Raw genomic sequence first — 25023 nt, 5'->3', positions numbered from 1 at the left:
CTTTAGTTGGCCGTGGCAGTAGATCATGGATTGGGTTAGCAGGAGTCACTATGGAATGTTGTAGGTGTTACTGTGACAGTAGATCATGGATTGGGTTAGCAGGAGTCACTATGGAATGTTGTAGGTGTTACTGTGGCAGTAGATCATGGATTGGGTTAGCAGGAGTCACTATGGAATGTTGTAGGTGTTACTGTGGCAGTAGATCATGGATTGGGTTAGCAGGAGTCACTATGGAATGTTGTAGGTGTTACTGTGGCAGTAGATCATGGATTGGGTTAGCAGGAGTCACTATGGGAATGTTTTAGGTGTTACTGTGGCAGTAGATCATGGATTGGGTTAGCAGGAGTCACTATGGAATGTTTTAGGTGTTACTGTGGCAGTAGATCATGGATTGGGTTAGCAGGAGTCACTATGGAATGTTTTAGGTGTTACCGTGGCAGTAGATCATGGATTGGGTTAGCAGGAGTCACTATGGAATGTTTTAGGTGTTACTGTGGCAGTAGATCATGGATTGGGTTAGCAGGAGTCACTATGGAATGTTGTAGGTGTTACTGTGGCAGTAGATCATGGATTGGGTTAGCAGGAGTCACTATGGAATGTTGTAGGTGTTACTGTGGCAGTAGATCATGGATTGGGTTAGCAGGAGTCACTATGAAATGTTGTAGGTGTTACTGTGACAGTAGATCATGGATTGGGTTAGCAGGAGTCACTATGGAATGTTGTAGGTGTTACTGTGGCAGTAGATCATGGATTGGGTTAGCAGGAGTCACTATGGAATGTTTTAGGTGTTACTGTGGCAGTAGATCATGGATTGGGTTAGCAGGAGTTACTATGGAATGTTGTAGGTGTTACTGTGGCAGTAGATCATGGATTGGGTTAGCAGGAGTTACTATGGAATGTTTTAGGTGTTATTGTGGCAGAGTGCTGCATGTGTCTGAAGATGGTTGACTACAACACAACTAGATTGGTTCATGACAACACAGACACGGGGTCAATGCTGATAAGTCATAATTGCTTGAATTTCAGGCATTCAAGCCTATCAGATCAAATCAAATGTATTTATATAGCCCTTCGTACATCAGCTGATATCTCAAAGTGCTGTACAGAAACCCAGCCTAAAACCCCCAAAACAGCAAGCAATGCAGGTGTAGAAGCACGGTGATCCTTCATTATTAGTTCAACTTAACCAATGTTTGGAATTCAATAAAGTGAGGAAATGGTTTGCTGTGATCTTCTATCAGGAACGTTACAATGTTTTGCTGTGATCTTCTATCAGGAACGTTACAGGTGGATCTGGTGTCAGATGTCAGGTTAAACCTAGAAATACATTTCTGTCATGAACCTCTATGTTTTTCTGTGCAGTGATCGTCTATCAGGAACGTTACAGGTGGATCTGGTGTCAGATGTCAGGTTAAACCTAGAAATACATTTCTCTCATGAACCTCTATGTTTTTCTGTGCAGTGATCGTCTATCAGGAACGTTACAGGTGGATCTGGTGTCAGATGTCAGGTTAAACCTGGAAATACATTTCTCTCATGAACCTCCATGTTTTTCTGTGTTTTTATTCCAGTTGTCGGGAATGGTCACATCTCGGAGGACACGGAGACCATCGCTGACCAGATGCAGCTTCCTGTCCAGAGTGCCCTGACTGATGACTCTGAGGAACCCGTCATCATGGCCTCAGAGGCCCTGGAGACCATGGGGTCTGGATGGGAGGAGGACCAGGTCCTGGAGATGCTGGCTGCAGCCGAGCCAGAGGTTCCCCCTGAAGCCCCTGCTGAGGCTGCAGCTGTAGTTGCAGAGGTCCCTTCAGAGGCTGTGTTCTTAGTAGAGGCTGTGGTCCCAGTGGAGGTGGTGGCCCCTGTTGAGGCTGTCGTGGTTGAGGCCGCTCCTGTGGCAGAGGCTCCTGCTGAGACAGTGGTGTCTGAGGAGTCCCCTGTTGTTGAAACTGGAGCTGCAGTGGAGGTGGCTACCCTTGTCGAGGCAGCTGCACCTGTGGAAGCTGCTGCCCCAGTCGAGGTGGCTGAAACTGTCCCAGAGGCAGCTCCAGCCCCGACAGAGGAGACCCCAGCTCCAGCCCCGACAGAGGAGACCCCAGCTCCAGCCCCGACAGAGGAGACCCCAGCTCCAGCCCCAACAGAGGAGACCCCAGCTCCAGCCCCGACAGAGGAGACCCCAGCTCCAGCCCCGACAGAGGAGACTCCAGCCCCGACAGAGGAGACCCCAGCTCCACCCCCGACAGCGGAGACACCAGCTCCAGCCCCAAAAGAGGAGACCAAAGATGCTCCAGCCCCTGTGGCCGCTGTCCCTGAGCCAGTAATCCCTGCTGCTGAGCCTGTGGCCGCTGTCCCAGAGGGGGCCCCCGCTGTGGAGGCCCCTGCACCCAGTGGCCCCATAACTGACCTTGTTGTTGCTGCTGAGCCTGCAGCAGAGCCAATAACCACCCCTGTGGCTGTGGAGGCCCCTGTAGCAGCCGTTGCCAATGAGCCTGTAGAGGCCCCAGGACCAGTGGAGGCCCCAGGTGAGGTGACAGCTCCAGCCCCAGAGCCTGCAGTAGAGACTCCTACCCCTGCTCCCGAAGCCGCCCCTGAGCTAACACCAGCCGCCCTTGCTCCTGCTCCCTCAGACGCCCCTACCCCTGCCCCAGAGCTAACACCAGCCACCCCTGCTCCTGTGGCCCCGCCTACTCCTGCCCCAGAGCTAACACCAGCCACCCCTGCTCCTGTGGCCCCGCCTACTCCTGCTCTCTCAATCCCAGAGATTGATGGTATGTACTCCTCCTTTAACGCTTCATCCTCACGGACAAAATCACTCTACATATTTAAACCGTCATCAAACGTCAACCATGTTGAAATACTTGAATACCAAAATACTTGAACATACTGTAGCTATAGTCATCACTCACTTAAGTGTGTGAAGGTCCCGCAAAAATAGAGTTTCTTGGACTATTTTGCATTTACAGTTCAAGATAAATATGATGTATTTACCAGGCTCACAAATAGTTGCATTGCGATTCTGGTGTGGTCACATTTCACCTCAGTAACACAGCACCAACTGATTTGTACTGAGGGACAATTAAATTCCACAGAGCAAAATGGCTGCCATTTATTGTCCTGATTAGCCCCAAGGAGGTTATGATTGTTCTTCCAGCTCATAGATTCACTAAATTGATATGTTACCTAGAACACCTGTCTCTCCTGACCTAAATAAGGTGTGTCAGTCAGTCTGTTGTAGCCTGCCGGATCAGGCTTATCTGGAAAATGGTTGGTCCTCCCCTGCCCCAGGCACAAATAGCTGAGAAGACATCGCTGACTAGGAGGAGAAATCAGACACCCTCACTGACTAGGAGGAGAAATCAGAGACCCTCACTGACTAGGAGGAGGTATCAGACACCCTGACTGACTAGGAGGAGGTATCAGACACCCTGACTGACTAGGAGGAGGTATCAGACACCCTGACTGACTAGGAGGAGGTATCAGACACCCTGACTGACTAGGAGGAGGTATCAGACACCATCACTGACTAGGAGGAGGTATCAGACACCCTCACTGACTAGGAGGAGGTATCAGAAACCCTCACTGACTAGGAGGAGGTATCAGACACCCTCACTGGTTACCAAGAGGTATCAGACACCCTCACTGACTAGGAGGAGAAATCAGACACCCTCACTGACTAGGAGGAGAAATCAGACACCCTCACTGACTAGGAGGAGGTATCAGACACCCTCACTGACTAGGAGGAGGTATCAGACACTGACTAGGAGGAGGTATCAGACACTGACTAGGAGGAGGTATCAGACACCCTGACTGACTAGGAGGAGGTATCAGACACCCTCACTGACTAGGAGGAGGTATCCGACACCCTCACTGACTAGGAGGAGGTATCAGACACCCTCACTGACTAGGAGGAGGTATCCGACACTGACTAGGAGGAGGTATCCGACACTGACTAGGAGGAGGTATCCGACACTGACTAGGAGGAGGTATCAGACACTGACTAGGAGGAGGTATCAGACACTGACTAGGAGGAGGTATCAGACATCCGACACTGACTAGGAGGAGGTATCCGACACTGACTAGGAGAAGGTATCAGACACCCTCACTGATTTAGGAGGAGGTATCCTGACCCCAAAACTGATTTCCTGTTAACATCAGGACAGATAATGCTGCCTGTAAGACATCATGCAGTAGTCTCTACAGACATCATGCAGTAGTCTCTACAGACACCATGCAGTAGTCTCTACAGACACCATGCAGTAGCCTCTACAGACACCATGCAGTAGCCTCTACAGACACCATGCAGTAGTCTCTACAGACACCCTGCAGTAGCCTCTACAGACACCCTGCAGTAGCCTCTACAGACACCATGCAGTAGCCTCTACAGACACCCTGCAGTAGTCTCTACAGACACCCTGCAGTAGTCTCTACAGACACCATGCAGTAGTCTCTACAGACATCATGCAGTAGTCTCTACAGACACCATGCAGTAGTCTCTACAGACACCCTGCAGTAGTCTCTACAGACACCCTGCAGTAGTCTCTACAGACACCCTGCAGTAGTCTCTACAGACACCCTGCAGTAGTCTCTACAGACACCATGCAGTAGTCTCTACAGACACCATGCAGTAGTCTCTACAGACACCATGCAGTAGTCTCTACAGACACCATGCAGTAGTCTCTACAGACTCATTGCAGTAGTCTCTCCGGACACCATGCAGTAGTCTCTCCGGACACCATGCAGTAGTCTCTCCGGACACCATGCAGTAGTCTCTCCGGACACCATGCAGTAGTCTCTCCGGACACCATGCAGTAGTCTCTCCAGACACCATGCAGTAGTCTCTCCAGACACCATGCAGTAGTCTCTCCAGACACCATGCAGTAGTCTCTACTGAAGGACTAAAAGCTGTTCTAGTGTGTCACTTCTTCATGAGGCCCTGACCAACACAATAGCCCCAGTCACGCAGTCTGAGACACCCTCTCTCTCTTTCTCCTCCCTCTCTCTTTCTCTCCTCCCTCTCTCTCTTTCTCTCCTCCCTCTCTCTTTCTCTCCTCCCTCTCTCTCTTTCTCTCCTCCCTCTCTCTCTTTCTCTCCCCCCTCTCTCTCTTTCTCTCCCCTTTCTCTCTTTCTCTCCCCTCTTTCTCTTTCTCTCCCCCACTCTCTCTTTCTCTCCCCACGCTCTCTCTCTCTCTCTCCCCCCTCTCTCTCTCTCGCCCCCCCCCCCCCTCCCCCCCGTCTTTCATTGTGCTCTGTGAATTACCCAGATAAGACTTCTGCACTGTTGCCTGGGATAACATAAAACATGTTAATGTCCTCTCTCCCCCCTCTCTCATTGTGCTCTGTGAATTACCCAGATAAGACTTCTGCACTGTTGCCTGGGATAACATAAAACATGTTAATGTCCTCTCTCCCCACTCCTCAGTTCAGATGCAAATGTTTGTCAAGTGAACTGTACATTTTGACGTGACCGTTGGGAGAGCAGAGGAGAATTGAGTCTGTCTAGTGACTCGTAGTAGGTCATTAGGTAGATAATTCATGTTTACTCATGGCCCCTTGTCATGGAATAGTTGAGATTAGGTTATTATCCCACTGTTCTGGCCAAAGCATGTCAGAACCCTACCATAAATCTTCACAATCACAATAGAATCTTCACAATCACAATAGAATCTTCACAATCACAGTAGAATCTTCGCAATCACAATAGAAGCTTCAGAATAGAATCTACACAATCACGATAGAATCTTCGCAATCACAATAGAATCTTCACAATCGCAGTATAAAATGTTCATAATCACAGTTGTAGCATGAATCAGCCCTCTTTCTTTTAGTGGAGCAGATAGTGAAATGATTCTGTGTTTAAATGAGGGTGAAGATAAGTCCAGCATGTCTGTTTGAGTTGGGGAGATTTCCCCTGAGTCACAGAGGAAAACCAATGCTCTGTTTCGCTATAGGTAACCCGTCTATGTAGTGCTGCCCAGGAACATGTGATGAGCCCAAAGTTCTGTTACCTTTATATCCACTACCAGGAAAACCACTGCTACTGTACAGCCCACTATGTGTAGGCCTACAGTCAGTTCCTATGGTTACGGGTACTGTACAGCCCACTATGTGTAGGCCTACAGTCAGTTTCTGTGGTTACGGGTACTGTACAGCCCACTATGTGTAGGCCTACAGTCAGTTCCTATGGTTACGGGTACTGTACAGCCCACTATGTGTAGGCCTACAGTCAGTTCCTATGGTTACGGGTACTGTACAGCCCACTATGTGTAGGCCTACAGTCAGTTCCTGTGGTTACGGGTACTGTACAGCCCACTATGTGTAGGCCTACAGTCAGTTCCTATGGTTACGGGTACTGTACAGCCCACTATGTGTAGGCCTACAGTCAGTTCCTGTGGTTACGGGTACTGTACAGCCCACTATGTGTAGGCCTACAGTCAGTTCCTATGGTTACGGGTACTGTACAGCCCACTATGTGTAGGCCTACAGTCAGTTCCTGTGGTTACGGGTACTGTACAGCCCACTATGTGTAGGCCTACAGTCAGTTCCTGTGGTTACGGGTACTGTACAGCCCACTATGTGTAGGCCTACAGTCAGTTCCTGTGGTTACGGGTACTGTACAGCCCACTATGTGTAGGCCTACAGTCAGTTCCTGTGGTTACGGGTACTGTACAGCCCACTATGTGTAGGCCTACAGTCAGTTCCTGTGGTTACGGGTACTGTACAGCCCACTATGTGTAGGCCTACAGTCAGTTCCTGTGGTTACGGGTACTGTACAGCCCACTATGTGTAGGCCCACAGTCAGTTCCTGTGGTTACGGGTACTGTACAGCCCACTATGTGTAGGCCCATAGTCAGTTCCTATGGTTACAGGTACTGTACAGCCCACTATGTGTAGGCCTACAGTCAGTTCCTGTGGTTATGGGTAGTGGTTCTCTCTCGCTCTCGACCTACCTACCTACCAGACATGCAGACTGAGTAGTAGAGCTCTCCAGTGGTTCCTAGTCTGTCCGTCTGCCCCTCCACTCTCCAAACACATAAGGAACAAACTGTCCTTTTTAGGCAGAGAGAGAGGACCCACCCCTTCAGTTGCACATGCTACTGTCAGGAGTTGCATAACTCTCTCTCTCTCTGTGGTGAATGCTGTTTGCATGGCTGGACACACACCCTATAACCAGGTTATTCACCAAGCCGGCTCTGCTGAACAAGATGATCTGGTAACAGAGAGAGGTTTGATTCTGGGCTCTCTGCTACTATTCACCAAGCCGGCTCTGCTGAACAAGATAATCTGGTAACAGAGAGGTTAGACTCTGGGCTCTCTGCTACTATTCACCAAGCCGGCTCTGCTGAACAAGATAATCTGGTAACAGAGAGGTTAGACTCTGGGCTCTCTGCTACTATTCACCAAGCCGGCTCTGCTGAACAAGATGATCTGGTAACAGAGAGAGGTTTGACTCTGGGCTCTCTGCTACTATTCACCAAGCCGGCTCTGCTGAACAAGATAATCTGCTAACAGAGAGGTTTGACTTTAGGGCTCTCTGCTCCGTCTTTGTTGTTCTATGTTAAAAGTTCAATGGCACGAAGGCCGTTCATGTTGGAATGTCACACATTAACTTCACACACACAAACACACACACACACACACACGCACACAAACACACACACACACGCACACACACACACACACACACACACGACCCGCCAGGCGTTGATTTCTTGTGTGTGTTGTTTTCCAGGTGTTCCGGTGGTTGTGTCGGTGGTGGCACAGGAAGCAGCGGCCTTGGTGTTGGCTGGAGTGGCACAGGAAGCAGAGAAAGACAAGAAACAGAACTAAGAAGAGAGGTCAAACTGAGGAGGCCGCTGGTAAGACCCCCCAGATGATACCCAGACAGAACAGACACTCATTAAAAACATTGAACTATTCTCACAGATGGTGACATGCCACTAAGCAAATTCAATGGAAAACAACATTGTGTGAATCTTTCATTGAATATAAATTATTTTGAATTTTCCCCCATTTCAAGGACTTGATGATGTGTATATAAGGGTATAATGCTTAATGTCTATGAACAAGGAATCTAATTAACTCGATTATTGAATAATGTACTTATGTTATTCCATATACAAGCATATGTAACTAAATAAAAAAATGTTATGTTTGTGTCTTTCAGTGGCCTGGGAAACACAACCTCCTTGGATAAAACCTCCGTTTTTACATTCAGAGACGATTTGTAGATAAGATGCACAACCCAAAGACCAGGAAGTTAAAAACACACACACTCATCTACCACAACGATGACAGACCAGGAAGTTAAAACACACACACACTCATCTGCCACAACGATGACAGACCAGGAAGTTAAAACACACACACACTCATCTGCCACAACGATGACAGACCAGCTCAATACATATTCCTGTCAGGGTGTGTCCCAAATGGCACCTAATTCCCTGATGGGGGGGATAAGGTGTAATTTCAGACGGAGAGTCTTGTCACCAAAGTGCCTTCTTCCCATCCTGGAAATATGGATGGGCCACTTTTCTTCTTCTATTGGCAATAACAAGAGAACTACCATGTAACCTGGAGACACCTGGGCTTCCAACCATGTAACCTGGAGACACCTGGGCTTCCAACCATGTAACCTGGAGACACCTGGGCTTCCAACCATGTAACCTGGAGACACCTGGGCTTCCAACCATGTAACCTGGAGACACCTGGGCTTCCAACCATGTAACCTGGAGACACCTGGGCTTCCAACCATGTAACCTGGAGACACCTGGGCTTCCAACCATGTAACCTGGAGACACCTGGGCTTCCAACCATGTAACCTGGAGACACCTGGGCTTCCAACCATGTAGCCTGGAGACACCTGGGCTTCCAACCATGTAACCTGGAGACACCTGGGCTTCCAACCATGTAACCTGGAGACACCTGGGCTTCCAACCATGTAACCTGGAGACACCTGGGCTTCCAACCATGTAACCTGGAGACACCTGGGCTTCCAACCATGTAACCTGGAGACACCTGGGCTTCCAACCATGTAACCTGGAGACACCTGGGCTTCCAACCATGTAACCTGGAGACACCTGGGCTTCCAACCATGTAACCTGGAGACACCTGGGCTTCCAACCATGTAACCTGGAGACACCTGGGCTTCCAACCATGTAACCTGGAGACACCTGGGCTTCCTACCATGTAGCCTGGAGACACCTGGGCTTCCTACCATGTAACCTGGAGACACCTGGGCTTCCAACCATGTAATCTGGTGACACCTGGGCTTCCTACCATGTAGCCTGGAGACACCTGGGCTTCCAACCATGTAACCTGGAGACACCTGGGCTTCCAACCATGTAATCTGGAGACACCTGGGCTTCCAACCATGTAATCTGGAGACACCTGGGCTTCCTACCATGTAACCTGGAGACACCTGGGCTTCCAACCATGTAACCTGGAGACACCTGGGCTTCCAACCATGTAACCTGGAGACACCTGGGCTTCCAACCATGTAACCTGGAGACACCTGGGCTTCCAACCATGTAACCTGGAGACACCTGTGCTTCCAACCATGTAACCTGGAGACACCTGTGCTTCCTACCATGTAGCCTGGAGACACCTGGGCTTCCTACCATGTAGCCTGGAGACACCTGGGCTTCCAACCATGTAGCCTGGAGACACCTGGGCTTCCAACCATGTAACCTGGAGACACCTGGGCTTCCACCTGAACTCTCTGACTCCCAATTACCTGGAGCCACCTGGGCTTCCACCTGAACTCTCTGACTCCCAATTACCTGGAGCCACCTGGGCTTCCACCTGAACTCTCTGACTCCCAATTACCTGGAGCCACCTGGGCTTCCACCTGAACTCTCTGACTCCCAATTACCTGGAGCCACCTGGGCTTCCACCTGAACTCTCTGACTCCCAATTACCTGGAGCCACCTGGGCTTCCACCTGAACGTTTACTCCCAATTACCTGGAGCCACCTGGGCTTCCACCTGAACGTTTACTCCCAATTACCTGAAGCCAGCTGGGCTTCCAACTGAACTCTGACTCTCTCTAACAGACAGCTGTGGTGAAGCCAAACGTTGCACTACTTTAGCAACAAACTGTGAAGTTGAGGTTCAGAGACAGACTACACGGTCACTTTAAGGTTGTCAATATGGAGTCAACGTTGTGTTGAACAGCTTCTCGGTGGGAAAATGTTTCATAATTAATACTACTTGACTTGTACTAGCTGCTCTGAAAGAGGAAGACAAGCCAAACAACCTGTTCTTCTGGACTAGACTGAACCCTGCTGATGGGGGACTCAACCAAACAACCTGTTCTAATGGACTAGACTGAACCCTGCTGACGTGGAACTTAACCTGTTCTTCTGGACTAGACTGAACCCTGCTGATGGGGAACTCAACCTGTTCTTCTGGACTAGACTGAACCCTGCTGACGTGGAACTCAACCTAACAAACTGTTCTTCTGGACTAGACTGAACCCTGCTGACGTGGAACTCAACCTAACAACCTGTTCTTCTGGACTAGACTGAACCCTGCTGACGTGGAACTTAATCTAACAAACTGTTATTCTGGACTAGACTGAACCCTGCTGATGGGGGACTCAACCTGTTCTTCTGGACTAGACTGAACCCTGCTGATGGGGGACTCAACCTAACAAACTGTTCTTCTGGACTAGACTGAACCCTGCTGACGTGGAACTCAACCTGTTCTTCTGGACTAGACTGAACCCTGCTGATGTGGAACTCAACCTGTTCTTCTGGACTAGACTGAACCCTGCTGATGGGGGACTCAACCTGTTCTTCTGGACTAGACTGAACCCTGCTGATGTGGAACTCAACCTAACAAACTGTTCTTCTGGACTAGACTGAACCCTGCTGACGTGGAACTCAACCTAACAACCTGTTCTTCTGGACTAGACTGAACCCTGCTGATGGGGGACTCAACCTGTTCTTCTGGACTAGACTGAACCCTGCTGATGGGGGACTCAGCCTGTTCTTCTGGACTAGACTGAACCCTGCTGACGTGGAACTCAATCTAACAACCTGTTCTAATGGACTAGACTGAACCCTGCTGATGGGGGACTCAACCTAACAAACTGTTCTTCTGGACTAGACTGAACCCTGCTGACGTGGAACTCAATCTAACAACCTGTTCTAATGGACTAGACTGAACCCTGCTGACGTGGAACTCAACCTAACAAACTGTTATTATGGACTAGACTGAACCCTGCTGATGTGGAACTCAACCTAACAAACTGTTCTTCTGGACTAGACTGAACCCTGCTGATGTGGAACTCAGCCTGTTCTTCTGGACTAGACTGAACCCTGCTGATGTGGAACTCAACCTGTTCTTCTGGACTAGACTGAACCCTGCTGATGTGGAACTCAGCCTGTTCTTCTGGACTAGACTGAACCCTGCTGATGTGGAACTCAACCTGTTCTTCTGGACTAGACTGAACCCTGCTGATGGGGGACTCAACCTGTTCTTCTGGACTAGACTGAACCCTGCTGATGTGGAACTCAACCTAACAAACTGTTCTTCTGGACTAGACTGAACCCTGCTGATGTGGAACTCAACCTAACAAACTGTTCTTCTGGACTAGACTGAACCCCGCTGACGTGGAACTCAACCTGTTCTTCTGGACTAGACTGAACCCTGCTGATGTGGAACTCAACCTGTTCTTCTGGACTAGACTGAACCCTGCTGATGGGGGACTAGACTGGACTAGACTGAACCCTGCTGATGGGGGAAGTCATTAATTAATTAATGATGACTTCAATATGGTTATTTAACAGGTAGATAAGGAATACTAAGAGCTTAACAGTAGACCCGGAGTGTACAGTGTAATGTTGAGAAGAGAATTTACACTGAGTGAACAAAACATTAAGAACACCTTCCCTAATATTGAGTTGCCCTCAGAACAGCTTCAATCCGTTGGGTCATGGACTCTACAAGGTGTCGAAAGCGTTCCACAGGGATGCTGGCCCATGTTGACTCCAATGCTTCACACAGTTGTGTTAAGTTGGCTGGATGTCCTTTGGTGTGGTGGACCATTCTTGATACACACGGGAAACTGTTGAGCGGGAAAACCCCAGCAGCGTTGCAGTTCTTGACACAAACCGGTGCACCTGGCACCTACTACCATACCCAGTTCAACGGCTCTTAAAGCCACACACAATCCATGTCTCAACTGTCGAAAAGCTTATAAATCCTTCTTTAACCGGTCTCTTCCTCTTCATCTACACTGATTTTAACCTGTCTCTTCCCCTTCATCTACACTGATTTTAACCTGTCTCTTCCTCTTCATCTACACTGATTTTAACCTGTCTCTTCCTCTTCATCTACACTGATTTTAACCTGTCTCTTCCCCTTCATCTACACTGATTTTAACCTGTCTCCTCCCCCTTCATCTACACTGATTTTAACCTGTCTCCTCCCCCTTCATCTACACTGATTTTAACCTGTCTCCTCCCCCTTCATCTACACTGATTTTAACCTGTCTCCTCCCCCTTCATCTACACTGATTTTAAAGTGGATTTAACAAGTGATCATAGCGTTTACCTGGTCAGTCTGTTTAGTTCTCCTCTTTCTCACCTTGTTTGTTTCAAAATGTCACTATATATAGATTCATGATGAGGAGTCCTGATCTCGATGCAGCAGGACGTGATGTCACTATATATAGATTAATGATGAGGAGTCCTGATCTCAATGCAGCAGGACGTGATGTCACTATATATAGATTAATGATGAGGAGTCCTGATCTCGATGCAGCAGGACGTGATGTCACTATATATAGATTCATGATGAGGAGTCCTGATCTCGATGCAGCAGGACGTGATGTCACTATATATAGATTCATGATGAGGAGTCCTGATCTCGATGCAGCAGGACGTGATGTCACTATATATAGATAGATTCATGATGAGGAGTCCTGATCTCGATGCAGCAGGACATGATGTCACTATATATAGATTCATGATGAGTCTGTCTGTTTGAGGAGGAGTCCTGATCTCGATGCAGTAGGACATGATGTCACTATATATAGATTCATGATGAGGAGGAGTCCTGATCTCGATGCAGCAGGACGTGATGTCACTATATATAGATTCATGATGAGGAGGAGTCCTGATCTCGATGCAGTAGGACATGATGTCACTATATATAGATTCATGATGAGTCTGTTTGAGGAGTCCTGATCTCGATGCAGTAGGACATGATGTCACTTATATAGATTCATGATGAGGAGTCCTGATCTCGATGCAGTAGGACATGATGTCACTATATATAGATTCATGATGAGTCTGTTTGAGGAGGAGTCCTGATCTCGATGCAGTAGGACATGATGTCACTATATATAGATTCATGATGAGTCTGTTTAAGGAGGAGTCCTGATCTCGATGCAGTAGGACATGATGAGGAGTCCTGATCTCGATGCAGTAGGACATGAGGTACCAAATCGAGTGTAAATGAACCATTCAGTGTGAAAAACACTCAATTGTTAAAAAAATAAAATAAAGTTATTTAAACTTTGATTTCTACCTTTGTTATTTATAATAACATGGAGTTACAAGGAGCCGTCACTTGTAGGTTTCTACTTTTTACCTGTCCTCTCTTCACCTGGGAATAATCTGTTACCTTCATACACACACAGTCCTGAGCCAACACACACTACAGCTCCTCTCCCTTCATACACAGTCCTGAGCCAACACACACTACAGCTCCTCTCCCTTCATACACAGTCCTGAGCCAACACACACTACAGCTCCTCTCCCTTCATACACAGTCCTGAGCCAACACACACTACAGCTCCTCTCCCTTCATACACAGTCCTGAGCCAACACACACTACAGCTCCTCTCCCTTCATACACAGACCTGAGCCAACACACACTACAGCTCCTCTCCCTTCATACACAGACCTGAGCCAACACACACTACAGCTCCTCTCCCTTCATACACAGACCTAAGCCAACACACACTACAGCTCCTCTACAACCACCTCCGGCTGGAATGCAAAAGATTAAAGATTAAACAAAGGTCTTGGTATTAGATAAGACAGCCACAGGAGTCTGGTTCATCCTGAACAACAACTCTGGAGTCTCTTAATACCTAGCTGGCATTTCCCAAAAGGTTCAGTCTGTCAACCTCCCCCTGAACTTATCAATGGCTCTGCATGCCATTGAGAGACTGTGATTTTCAGTAGGTGTGTGACTGTGTGTGTTGGGCAAGAGGATTAAAGAGGTTTGATGTGATTTTCTATGCCAGACCTTGGAACACTGGTCGCTGTTCTTCTGTTATATATTCATTCTGATAAGAGCTTTCTGTGTTCTGCACTAAACTGTCTGGACAGTCGAAATAAAGCTTTGTCTACTAATACCTAGACTGAGTTTGGTTTGGAGCTGGAGAGGGGAAGGGTTTGGTTTGGAGCTGGAGAGTGAGAGGGGTATCAGGCTATAATGCCATTGCAAGCAGCACCCAGGTTGGATTCCTGTCAGACTACGCTGCTAACCCACGTCAGATCTTACAAATGCCTGGATATCAGCTACCCCACATCATATGATACTTGAATAGGTAGTTAATGTATCAGCTAACCCACATCATCTGATATAGTCATCTGATACCTGAATAGGTAGTTAATGTATCAGCTAACCCACATCACCTGATACCTGGATAGGTAGTTAACATATCAGCTAACCCACATCATCTGATGACCGACTGCACAGTTGATGTGGTGAGCAACCGCTGTCAGTCAGGAAGTACCAGAACCATTACCTCATCACGTAGGTCCTCAGCAGCCAATAAGAATGATGCTGTAGAACCTGCAACAGTCTTCTACAAAATGTCACAGATTTATTCACCAATAAACTCACTCAGTGCTTTAAATCATTTGGAAAATAGCTACATACATTCTATTCATTTGTTTTGACTTTATTTTTAAACAGGAAGTGATGTTTTATTGGACCATCTTAACCAATGGAAATGATTCACTATACGCTGGTATTGTGATGGCACGTCATTTTATGGGACATGGGAGTTGTTGATTTTTTTCCTGTTCTGTCGCTGACGTTTAGGCTACATCAAGAGACCTCAGTCAGAGGACCCAGAACAGCAACAGCTTCAATCTCTACAAGCCCACCCTGAGAGAGAGACACAGAGAGAGAGAGAGAGAGAGAGAGACACACAGAGAGAGAGAGAGAGAGACAGAGACACACAGAGAGAGAGAGAGAGACAGAGACACACAGAGAGAGAGACAGAGACACACAGAGAGACAGAGACACACAGAGAGACAGAGACACACAGAGAGACCGAGACAAAAATAGCATTCAAGTACTTCTCAGGTTTGTTGTCAGTAACATCACATGGTTAGGTTCTGTATCGCCATGGAAACAGTGTAACGAGACGAAGCGTCAGATCCTCACCCTGGGCAGAGCAGCGACCTGGTAGGCAGCCCTAGCTGGGAAGCTACTGCTGAAAACTAAAAGAGGAGAGGAACACAGACATGGTTACATACTGTAGATCTGATACAAGACATAATTAACATCTTTTTTTATCTATTAAAAAAAAATAAAAAATTGCCCGTTTTCTCCCCAATTTCGTGGTATCCAATTGTTTTGTATCATCGCTACAACTCCCGTACGGGCTCGGGAGAGACGAAGGTTAAAGGTCATGCGTCCTCCGATACACAACCCAACCAAGCCGCACTGCTTCTTAACACAGCGCGCATCCAACCCGGAAGCCAGCCGCACCAATGTGTCGGAGGAAACACCGTGCACCTGGCGACCTTGGTTAGCGCAGCTTGCCCCGGCCCGCCACAGGAGTCGCTGGTGCGCGATGAGACAAGGAGATCCCTACCGACCAATCCCTCCCTAACCCGGGCGACGCTAGGCCAATTGTGCGTCGCCCCACGGACCTCCCGGTCGCGGCCGATTACGACAGAGCCTGGTCGCGAACCAGGTGGCGCTGCAGTACAGAGCCCTTAACCAACATGCAGTCCAAGTTGTTAGGGACTCATCTTACGTAGACAGACACGGCTTGTCAATCAGGTCAGTGAGGTTTAGATGCTGACTGAATCGGTATGAAGGTAGGTACCTTTAACTCCAGTCACTGTCATGGCAGTGCTCAAACCTACTCAAGGGAAGTGCCACAAAATGATCATCCCTACCTCCCTTACATACCATACTCAGTCTCTTGGGAAACAGTGACACCTTGTGGACACTATGAAGTGTGCCTCCCTTACATACCATACTCAGTCTCTTGGGAAACAGTGACACCTTGTGGACACTATGAAGTGCCAGATAACCTTCAGAATACTTCTAATACATATCAGCATAACAAAACAAGGAGGATCCCAACAATATGGATATTTAGAGGATTCAACAAGAAGGATCCCATCAACATGAATATTCAGAGAATCCAACAGGAAGGATCCCAACAACATGAATATTCAACAGGAAGGATCCCAACAACATGAATATTCAACAGGAAGGATCCCAACAACAGAGAAACTTACATGTTTTATAGACATCATTCACACTGACAAAGTCATTCATGTCAGCCAAAAGAACCGTGGTTTTCACGACTGTGGGAAAAGAAAATCAGGAAATTCATGGTTTTGCTAGATACAGTTTATAAACATCTAATACAAGTTTTTATAAAAACATCATAACTTACCACTGTCATATCCACACCCTGCTTCTTTCAGGATCTCCCCCATGTTTACCAGAGCCTGTATGGGATAGAAATAGAGGGAAAGGGAATGCATTCAACTGAAATGTGTCTTCCGCATTTAACTGACATAATCGACATCCACGCCTTGTTCAGGGGAACAGTGGGTTAACTGCCTTGTTCAGGGGAACAGTGGGTTAACTGCCTTGTTCAGGGGAACAGTGGGTTAACTGCCTTGTTCAGGGGAACAGTGGGTTAACTGCCTTGTTCAGGGGAACAGTGGGTTAACTGCCTTGTTCAGGGGAACAGGGGGTTAACTTCCTTGTTCAGGGGAACAGTGGGTTAACTGCCTTGTTCAGGGGAACAGTGGGTTAACTGCCTTGTTCAGGGGAACAGTGGGTTAACTGCCTTGTTCAGGGGAACAGTGGGTTAACTGCCTTGTTCAGGGGAACAGTGGGTTAACTGTCTTGTTCAGGGGAACAGTGGGTTAACTGTCTTGTTCAGGGGAACAGTGGGTTAACTGCCTTGTTCAGGGGAACAGTCGGCCAACTGCCTTGTTCAGGGGAACAGTGGGTCAACTGTCTTGTTCAGGGGAACAGTGGGTTAACTGCCTTGTTCAGGGGAACAGTGGGTTAACTGTCTTGTTCAGGGGAACAGGGGGTTAACTGTCTTGTTCAGGGGAACAGGGGGTTAACTGTCTTGTTCAGGGGAACAGGGGGTTAACTGTCTTGTTCAGGGGAACAGGGGGTTAACTGTCTTGTTCAGGGGAACAGGGGGTTAACTGTCTTGTTCAGGGGAACAGGGGGTTAACTGCCTTGTTCAGGGGCAGAACGACAGATTTTTTACCTTGTCAGCTCAGGGATTCGATCAAATCAGGGATTCGATCCAGCAACCTTTCGGTTACTGGCCCAACGCTCTAACCACTAGTCTACCTGCAGCGCAAGTGGAAACACTTCAGTAGATGAGTGAGTTTCACAGATTTCCCCCCTCCCTCCATCGGCAACATCCCTGTTCTATGTCCTGTGGTTGTAACTGAGAAAGAGGGGGGGGGGGGGGGGGGTTTAAAGCTTCACCTGTTTGGTCTGAGCCTGGACCCCTCCCTCCACCAGCTGACCAGAGGCAGGGTCCATCCCCAGCTGGCCTGACACGTACATGGTCCTGTCCACCACCACCGCCTGGCTGGGAGACAGAACAACGAATATGAACACAGGACTGGACAGCTGATAAGATATGTACCAACATGGGGCAGGTGAAATGTTGTTCTCTGTCACATTCAAGATATTATAGACACTACGACTACTACTACAAACAAATAAAACGTCCCCAGTCTTTTCCATTCAGAACACAACACTGTTGTTTGACTTTCCAGGTATCTAAATTTATACTTTACTGCCACCTACTGGTTAAACTGAGCAACCATACTGGGGACTGTTTCTGAATGTCATGTAATACAATATAGTGTGTAATACAGTAGGCGTTTAAGGGAACGTGGAGTGCGCAACGACAGTGCCAGTCCACAGAATGCTCCATTCCAACACATACCCTCTGTGCCAACTCTGCCAGTCACAGGCCTTCAGTCAAAAAGCACTTTACTCTGAAATAAAACTCAAAGCTCTCTCTCTAGTTTACAGCAGCGCCACAGCTCCACCTCCCACGAGTATTGGGTGAAAAGGGTGACACCCCCTACCGTAACAGACCGCGAATGTCCCTTCACAGACGGAACAGAAATGCCAATACAGCATGTGAGATTCATAGTACCCTGCGCAGACACACGAACAATGTTTAAAATAGTTGCTTGCTGAATGAATGCAAACAAGAATATACTATTCTTATATATACATAAATACTCTGGACTCCGACATTGCTCGTCCTAATATTTCTATATTCCATTATTTAACATCGTGATCTTGCACTGTTAGATACTATAGCCCCGTTGAAGATAGGAACACCAGCATTTCGCTACAACCACAATAGCATCTTGCTAAATATGTGTATGCGATCAATTTGATTTGATTTGATTTTTTTTTTTAAATAGTTCAACACCTTCAGATCAACAGTGTGATAAAGGCTGCACAGACCACTTACCTGTACGGCCCGATAGCTGCTGGCGCTTTAGTGGTGTTGATTATCTTCCTGATGATCGAAGACATGATTAGAATTGGACACAAAAAAAGTCTTCACTTAAAACAAAGAAGTTCCTGCTTTGAAGCCCGTGGAGGTCTGAAATGACAGATCAGCTGGTAGAGCGCGTCTACTATCGTAAAGTCTGAACTAAACGGGCCTAGAAGTTTCATTAGACCCACAACTTATATCATTGTAATCGTTGTGGGTATTGGCAGGGTACTAATTCTTTCCCAAAAACCAAAATGACGCTAAATTCAGAAAGTGTCATTTATTTTCTGACAATTTTGCCATATTTTATTGACGCGACTAAATATATCTACTACATAAATAAAGTTTAAATAACATTTTCAAAATATCTACTATATACTACGTTTCCCATGAACACAATTTAACCGGAACAAGATATACGTCATATTTATGCGGAAGAGCTGTAGACGTAAATGTGAGTTTACGGCGTGGTTTTGAAATATCACTGTTCCTCCATTCAGGATTTGAAAGTGAATATATTTTCAGTTACCTTTACAAATACATTGTGGTGTGATGGAAGTGGGTAACTTCTTAAAACTCGTTAGCGTAGCCTGTTTGTGTCATGCAAAGTAGTCGCATGATGTCCCAATGTGTATCAAGCTTGCTAAGTAGCTAATTTAGCTAGCTATTCTGCTGAGGTGGAGATTGATAGTCTTTCAAAGGTTTGCTGACAATAACATCCGATCAGTGACAGTGCAATTCACTCTTAAATCGTAGCTAGTAGCCTGCTCGTGTCCCACGATAGGATCATTTTTGACAGCACCACTAGCCTTATTATCAATGAGTCTTGTTTATTTTCTGCAGAGCTATCAAAAATGTCTACAGCCAAGCACAGGATGCGCGATAAGAAGATGAGGAACCAGCCGATCAACGTCACCTATTCCTCCCAGGGCAGCTCACACTGGAGGAACGGAGGGGACACTCCTACAGGTCGAGGCCATGATCTGTCTCCACATCCATGGGGCCAGGGGTCCTCCCACTCTGGCCATGCCCAGGGAGGGGGTTGGGTCCGGGGCCACCAGAGAGAAGGACACGGGGGATACCCGCAGGCTCTGCCCACACACATCACTGGTAAGAACACCTTCCTCTGCATACAGTTGTCAAATGTATTTTAAATGGATGCTCATGTCTTGATGGGTTTTTAAACTGATACAGGTTCTAACTGAGCACTTCTGCATGTCGATGTTGAACCAGCTGTAAATCAACAGCTTTTATTACATTCAATTCAAATGGCATTTAGAATGAGTAAATATAATGTCTGATGCTCCAACCCATTGACTCCCAGCCAGTCTTTTGTGATGTGTGGTGCTGTGCTGTGCCTCCTCTCCTCAGCCTCAGCGTTTGCCAAGGCCCGGGCTGCAGAGGTGAACGCCATGTTGATGGCCGTCACCAAGACAACAGGCAGCTCCCATGTGTTTGGAGCTCTTCCTAAACACATGAGGAGGCGGGCTATGAGTCATAACACCAAGAGACTGCCCTGCAGGCTGAGAGACATGGCCAACAACATGGTGGGTTTGTCTAAGTAACACACTTAGTCACACACACACGCACCCAGTCACACACACGCACCCAGTCACACACACACGCACCCAGTCACACACACACGCACTCAGTCACACGCACTCAGTCACACGCACTCAGTCACACGCACTCAGTCACACGCACTCAGTCACACACACTCAGTCACACACACTCAGTCACAGTGAAACGCGGCCTTTCTCTCTCTTGACTTTAAAGCATGGTCCCAGATCTGTCTCTGTTATTGTCATGTCCATACATGGAGGAAGGACTGGTCACACCTAGAGCCGGACTAGTCACACCTAGAGCCGGACTGGCCACACCTAGAGCCGGACTGGTCACACCTAGAGCCGGACCGGCCACACCTAGAGCCGGACCGGTCACACCTAGAGCCTGACCGGCCACACCTAGAGCCTGACTAGCCACACCTAGAGCCGGACTAGTCACACCTAGAGCCTGACTAGTCACACCTAGAGCCTGACTAGTCACACCTAGAGCCTGACTAGCCACACCTACAGCCAGACTAGCCACACCTAGAGCCTGACTAGCCACACCTAGAGCCGGACTAGCCACACCTAGAGCCTGACTAGCCACACCTAGAGCCAGACTAGCCACACCTAGAGCCTGACTAGCCACACCTAGAGCCGGACCGGTCACACCTAGAGCCGGACCGGCCACACCTAGAGCCGGACCGGCCACACCTAGAGCCGGACCGGTCACACCTAGAGCCGGACCGGTCACACCTAGAGCCGGACCGGTCACACCTAGAGCCGGACCGGTCACACCTAGAGCCGGACCGGTCACACCTAGAGCCGGACTAGTCACACCTAGAGCCTGACTAGTCACACCTAGAGCCTGACTAGTCACACCTAGAGCCGGACTAGTCACACCTAGAGCCGGACTAGCCACACCTAGAGCCTGACTAGTCACACCTAGAGCCTGACTAGTCACACCTAGAGCCTGACTAGTCACACCTAGAGCCGGACTAGTCACACCTAGAGCCGGACTAGCCACACCTAGAGCCGGACTAGTCGCACCTAGAGCCGGACTAGCCGCACCTAGAGCCGGACTAGCCACACCTAGAGCCTGACTAGTCACACCTAGAGCCGGACTAGCCGCACCTAGAGCCTGACTAGTCACACCTAGAGCCAGACTAGCCACACCTAGAGCCAGACTAGCCACACCTAGAGCCAGACTAGCCACACCTAGAGCCAGACTAATATAAACATCCTGTATGTTTCCTCTCTGGTCCAGTTGGAGAAGAGTCAGAAGGCTGGTCACACCTAGATCCAGACTAGCCACACCTAGAGCCAGACTAGTCACACCTAGAGCCAGACTAGTCACACCTAGAGCCAGACTATTCACACCTAGAGCCAGACTAGTCACACCTAGAGCCAGACTAGCCACACCTAGAGCCAGACTAGCCACACCTAGAGCCAGACTAGCCACACCTAGAGCCGGACTAGCCACACCTAGAGCCAGACTAATATAAACATCCTGTGTGTTTCCTCTCTGGTCCAGTTGGAGAAGAGTCAGAAGGCTGGTCAGAAGGTGAAGAAGGAACCGTCCAAGAGCAAGAGCCGTAAAGCCCGGCGTCGCCACGGCAACATGCTTCTGGAATTCAACCGTCGCCAGCGGAAGAACCTGTGGCTGGAGACGCACATCTGGCACGCCAAGCGCTTCCACATGGTCAAGAGATGGGGCTACTGTCTGGGAGACAGGCCAACCTACAAGTGTTACAGAGCCTGCTACAGAGCCATGAGCTCCCACTGTCTACTACAGGTTAGTGTCTTTACCCACGGAGGCTGGATATCTGGGAGACAGGCCAACCTACAAGAGTTACAGAGCCTGCTACAGAGCCATGAGCTCCCACTGTCTACTACAGGTTAGTGTCTTTACCCACGGAGGCTGGATATCTGGGAGACAGGCCAACCTACAAGTGTTACAGAGCCTGCTACAGAGCCATGAGCTCCCACTGTCTACTACAGGTTAGTGTCTATACCCACCGAGGCTGGATATCTGGGAAGCACTTTGGGACAACTGATAGGAAGTACATTTTGATTTGATTGACTGATTTTATAGGGTCCTGTTCGAATTACTGCTCAATAAGGTTAGGAGTTCTCCAGACCTGGGAAAACTCTAGTTTTAAATTACTGCTCAATAAGGTTAGGAGTTCTCCAGACCTGGGAAAACTCTAGTTTTAAATATTCTTTGTGGAAAGTTTAAAACATTTCTGGGGGACTATTTTCAATACACATCCCCAACAATGGGGGACACGAATCACCTTAACATTGAGCTAGATCTAGACAACAGTGAGGGATATGAATCACCTTAACATTGAGCTAGATCTAGACAACAGTGAGGGATATGAATCACCTTAACATTCAAAGTACAACAGTTTCAGAATGACTAAAATACAGTAACACTTGACGTTCTTCTAATAGGTTTACTGTGGGATCTCTACAGTAGTAGTCTCTGTAACAGTTCTAATAGGTTTACTGTGGGATCTCTACAGTAGTAGTCTCTGTAACAGTTCTAATAGGTTTACTGTGGGATCTCTACAGTAGTAGTCTCTGTAACAGTTCTAATAGGTTTACTGTGGGATCTCTACAACAGTAGTCTCTGTAACAGTTCTAATAGGTTTACTGTGGGATCTCTACAGTAGTAGTCTCTGTAACAGTTCTAATAGGTTTACTGTGGGATCTCTACAACAGTAGTCTCTGTAACAGTTCTAATAGGTTTACTGTGGGATCTCTACAATAGTAGTCTCTGTAATAGGTTTACTGTGGGATCTCTACAACAGTAGTCTCTGTAACAGTTCTAATAATTTACTGTGGGATCTCTACAACAGTAGTCTCTGTAACAGCTCTAATAATTTACTGTGGGATCTCTACAACAGTAGTCTCTGTAACAGTTCTAATAGGTTTACTGTGGGATCTCTACAATAGTAGTCTCTGTAACAGTTCTAATAGGTTTACTGTGGGATCTCTACAATAGTAGTCTCTGTAATAGGTTTACTGTGGGATCTCTACAACAGTAGTCTCTGTAACAGTTCTAATAATTTACTGTGGGATCTCTACAACAGTAGTCTCTGTAACAGCTCTAATAATTTACTGTGGGATCTCTACAACAGTAGTCTCTGTAACAGTTCTAATAGGTTTACTGTGGGATCTCTACAATAGTAGTCTCTGTAACAGTTCTAATAGGTTTACTGTGGGATCTCTACAACAGTAGTCTCTGTAACAGTTCTAATAATTTACTGTGGGATCTCTACAACAGTAGTCTCTGTAACAGTTCTAATAGGTTTACTGTGGGATCTCTACAGTAGTAGTCTCTGTAACAGTTCTAATAGGTTTACTGTGGGATCTCTACAACAGTAGTCTCTGTAACAGTTCTAATAGGTTTACTGTGGGATCTCTACAATAGTAGTCTCTGTAATAGGTTTACTGTGGGATCTCTACAACAGTAGTCTCTGTAACAGTTCTAATAATTTACTGTGGGATCTCTACAACAGTAGTCTCTGTAACAGCTCTAATAATTTACTGTGGGATCTCTACAACAGTAGTCTCTGTAACAGTTCTAATAGGTTTACTGTGGGATCTCTACAATAGTAGTCTCTGTAACAGTTCTAATAGGTTTACTGTGGGATCTCTACAACAGTAGTCTCTGTAACAGTTCTAATAATTTACTGTGGGATCTCTACAACAGTAGTCTCTGTAACAGTTCTAATAGGTTTACTGTGGGATCTCTACAATAGTAGTCTCTGTAACAGCTCTAATAGGTTTACTGTGGGATCTCTACAACAGTAGTCTCTGTAACAGTTCTAATAATTTACTGTGGGATCTCTACAACAGTAGTCTCTGTAACAGCTCTAATAGGTTTACTGTGGGATCTCTACAACAGTAGTCTCTGTAACAGTTCTAATAATTTACTGTGGGATCTCTACAACAGTAGTCTCTGTAACAGCTCTAATAGGTTTACTGTGGGATCTCTACAACAGTAGTCTCTGTAACAGTTCTAATAATTTACTGTGGGATCTCTACAACAGTAGTCTCTGTAACAGCTCTAATAGGTTTACTGTGGGATCTCTACAACAGTAGTCTCTGTAACAGTTCTAATAATTTACTGTGGGATCTCTACAACAGTAGTCTCTGTAACAGTTCTAATAATTTACTGTGGGATCTCTACAATAGTAGTCTCTGTAACAGCTCTAATAGGTTTACTGTGGGATCTCTACAACAGTAGTCTCTGTAACAGTTCTAATAATTTACTGTGGGATCTCTACAACAGTAGTCTCTGTAACAGTTCTAATAATTTACTGTGGGATCTCTACAACAGTAGTCTCTGTAACAGTTCTAATAGGTTTACTGTGGGATCTCTACAATAGTAGTCTCTGTAACAGTTCTAATAGGTTTACTGTGGGATCTCTACAATAGTAGTCTCTGTAATAGGTTTACTGTGGGATCTCTACAGTAGTAGTCTCTGTAACAGTTCTAATAGGTTTACTGTGGGATCTCTACAATAGTAGTCTCTGTAATAGGTTTACTGTGGGATCTCTACAGTAGTAGTCTCTGTAACAGTTCTAATAGGTTTACTGTGGGATCTCTACAACAGTAGTCTCTAAAGTATATAATAATTAACTGTTCTCTACTCAGGTCTGGTGTTCACACGGTATGAACATGAGCGACAACC

General features: G+C 47.2%; 3 protein-coding genes across 4 annotated transcripts in view; 2 read left to right on the top strand and 1 right to left on the bottom strand.

The window, feature by feature from the left end:
* Window positions 1-1462: 1462 nt before the first annotated feature.
* LOC139395847 (uncharacterized) lies at window positions 1463-5445 on the top strand (the record flags this gene model as incomplete). The annotated part of the gene is made up of 3 exons (XM_071143155.1): window positions 1463-1480; window positions 1572-2768; window positions 5420-5445. Coding segments are annotated over 3 exons (1241 nt in total), but the record flags the coding sequence as incomplete, so codon positions are not given.
* A 9464-nt stretch (window positions 5446-14909) lies between these two features.
* On the bottom strand, window positions 14910-18914 carry LOC139395845 (2-iminobutanoate/2-iminopropanoate deaminase-like). The gene is made up of 6 exons (XM_071143153.1): window positions 18748-18914; window positions 17736-17841; window positions 16669-16723; window positions 16508-16576; window positions 15417-15472; window positions 14910-15134 (listed from the first exon to the last, which is right to left on the bottom strand). Exons 1-6 carry the CDS (start codon window positions 18810-18812, stop codon window positions 15075-15077), a joined length of 411 nt encoding a protein of 136 aa, XP_070999254.1. The 5' UTR covers window positions 18813-18914; the 3' UTR covers window positions 14910-15074.
* A 314-nt stretch (window positions 18915-19228) lies between these two features.
* Window positions 19229-25023, top strand: part of LOC139395846 (ribonucleases P/MRP protein subunit POP1-like) — a 57884-nt gene continuing 52089 nt past the window's right edge. For both annotated transcript variants that reach the window (XR_011630636.1, XM_071143154.1), the window contains exons 1-4: window positions 19229-19283; window positions 19618-19884; window positions 20146-20321; window positions 21853-22113. Coding sequence is in view for 1 of the 2 variants with exons in the window: in XM_071143154.1 (XP_070999255.1) it covers window positions 19629-19884; window positions 20146-20321; window positions 21853-22113 (693 nt within the window). In the remaining variant the exon portion in view is untranslated. The remainder of the gene's footprint in view (window positions 19284-19617; window positions 19885-20145; window positions 20322-21852; window positions 22114-25023) is intronic.

Source organism: Oncorhynchus clarkii, unplaced genomic scaffold (assembly GCF_045791955.1).
Source record: "Oncorhynchus clarkii lewisi isolate Uvic-CL-2024 unplaced genomic scaffold, UVic_Ocla_1.0 unplaced_contig_2543_pilon_pilon, whole genome shotgun sequence".
NCBI classification, from domain to species: Eukaryota; Metazoa; Chordata; class Actinopteri; order Salmoniformes; family Salmonidae; genus Oncorhynchus; species Oncorhynchus clarkii.
Note: the sequence above shows the minus strand (reverse complement) of the source record. Positions and strands in the feature narration are given on the sequence as shown.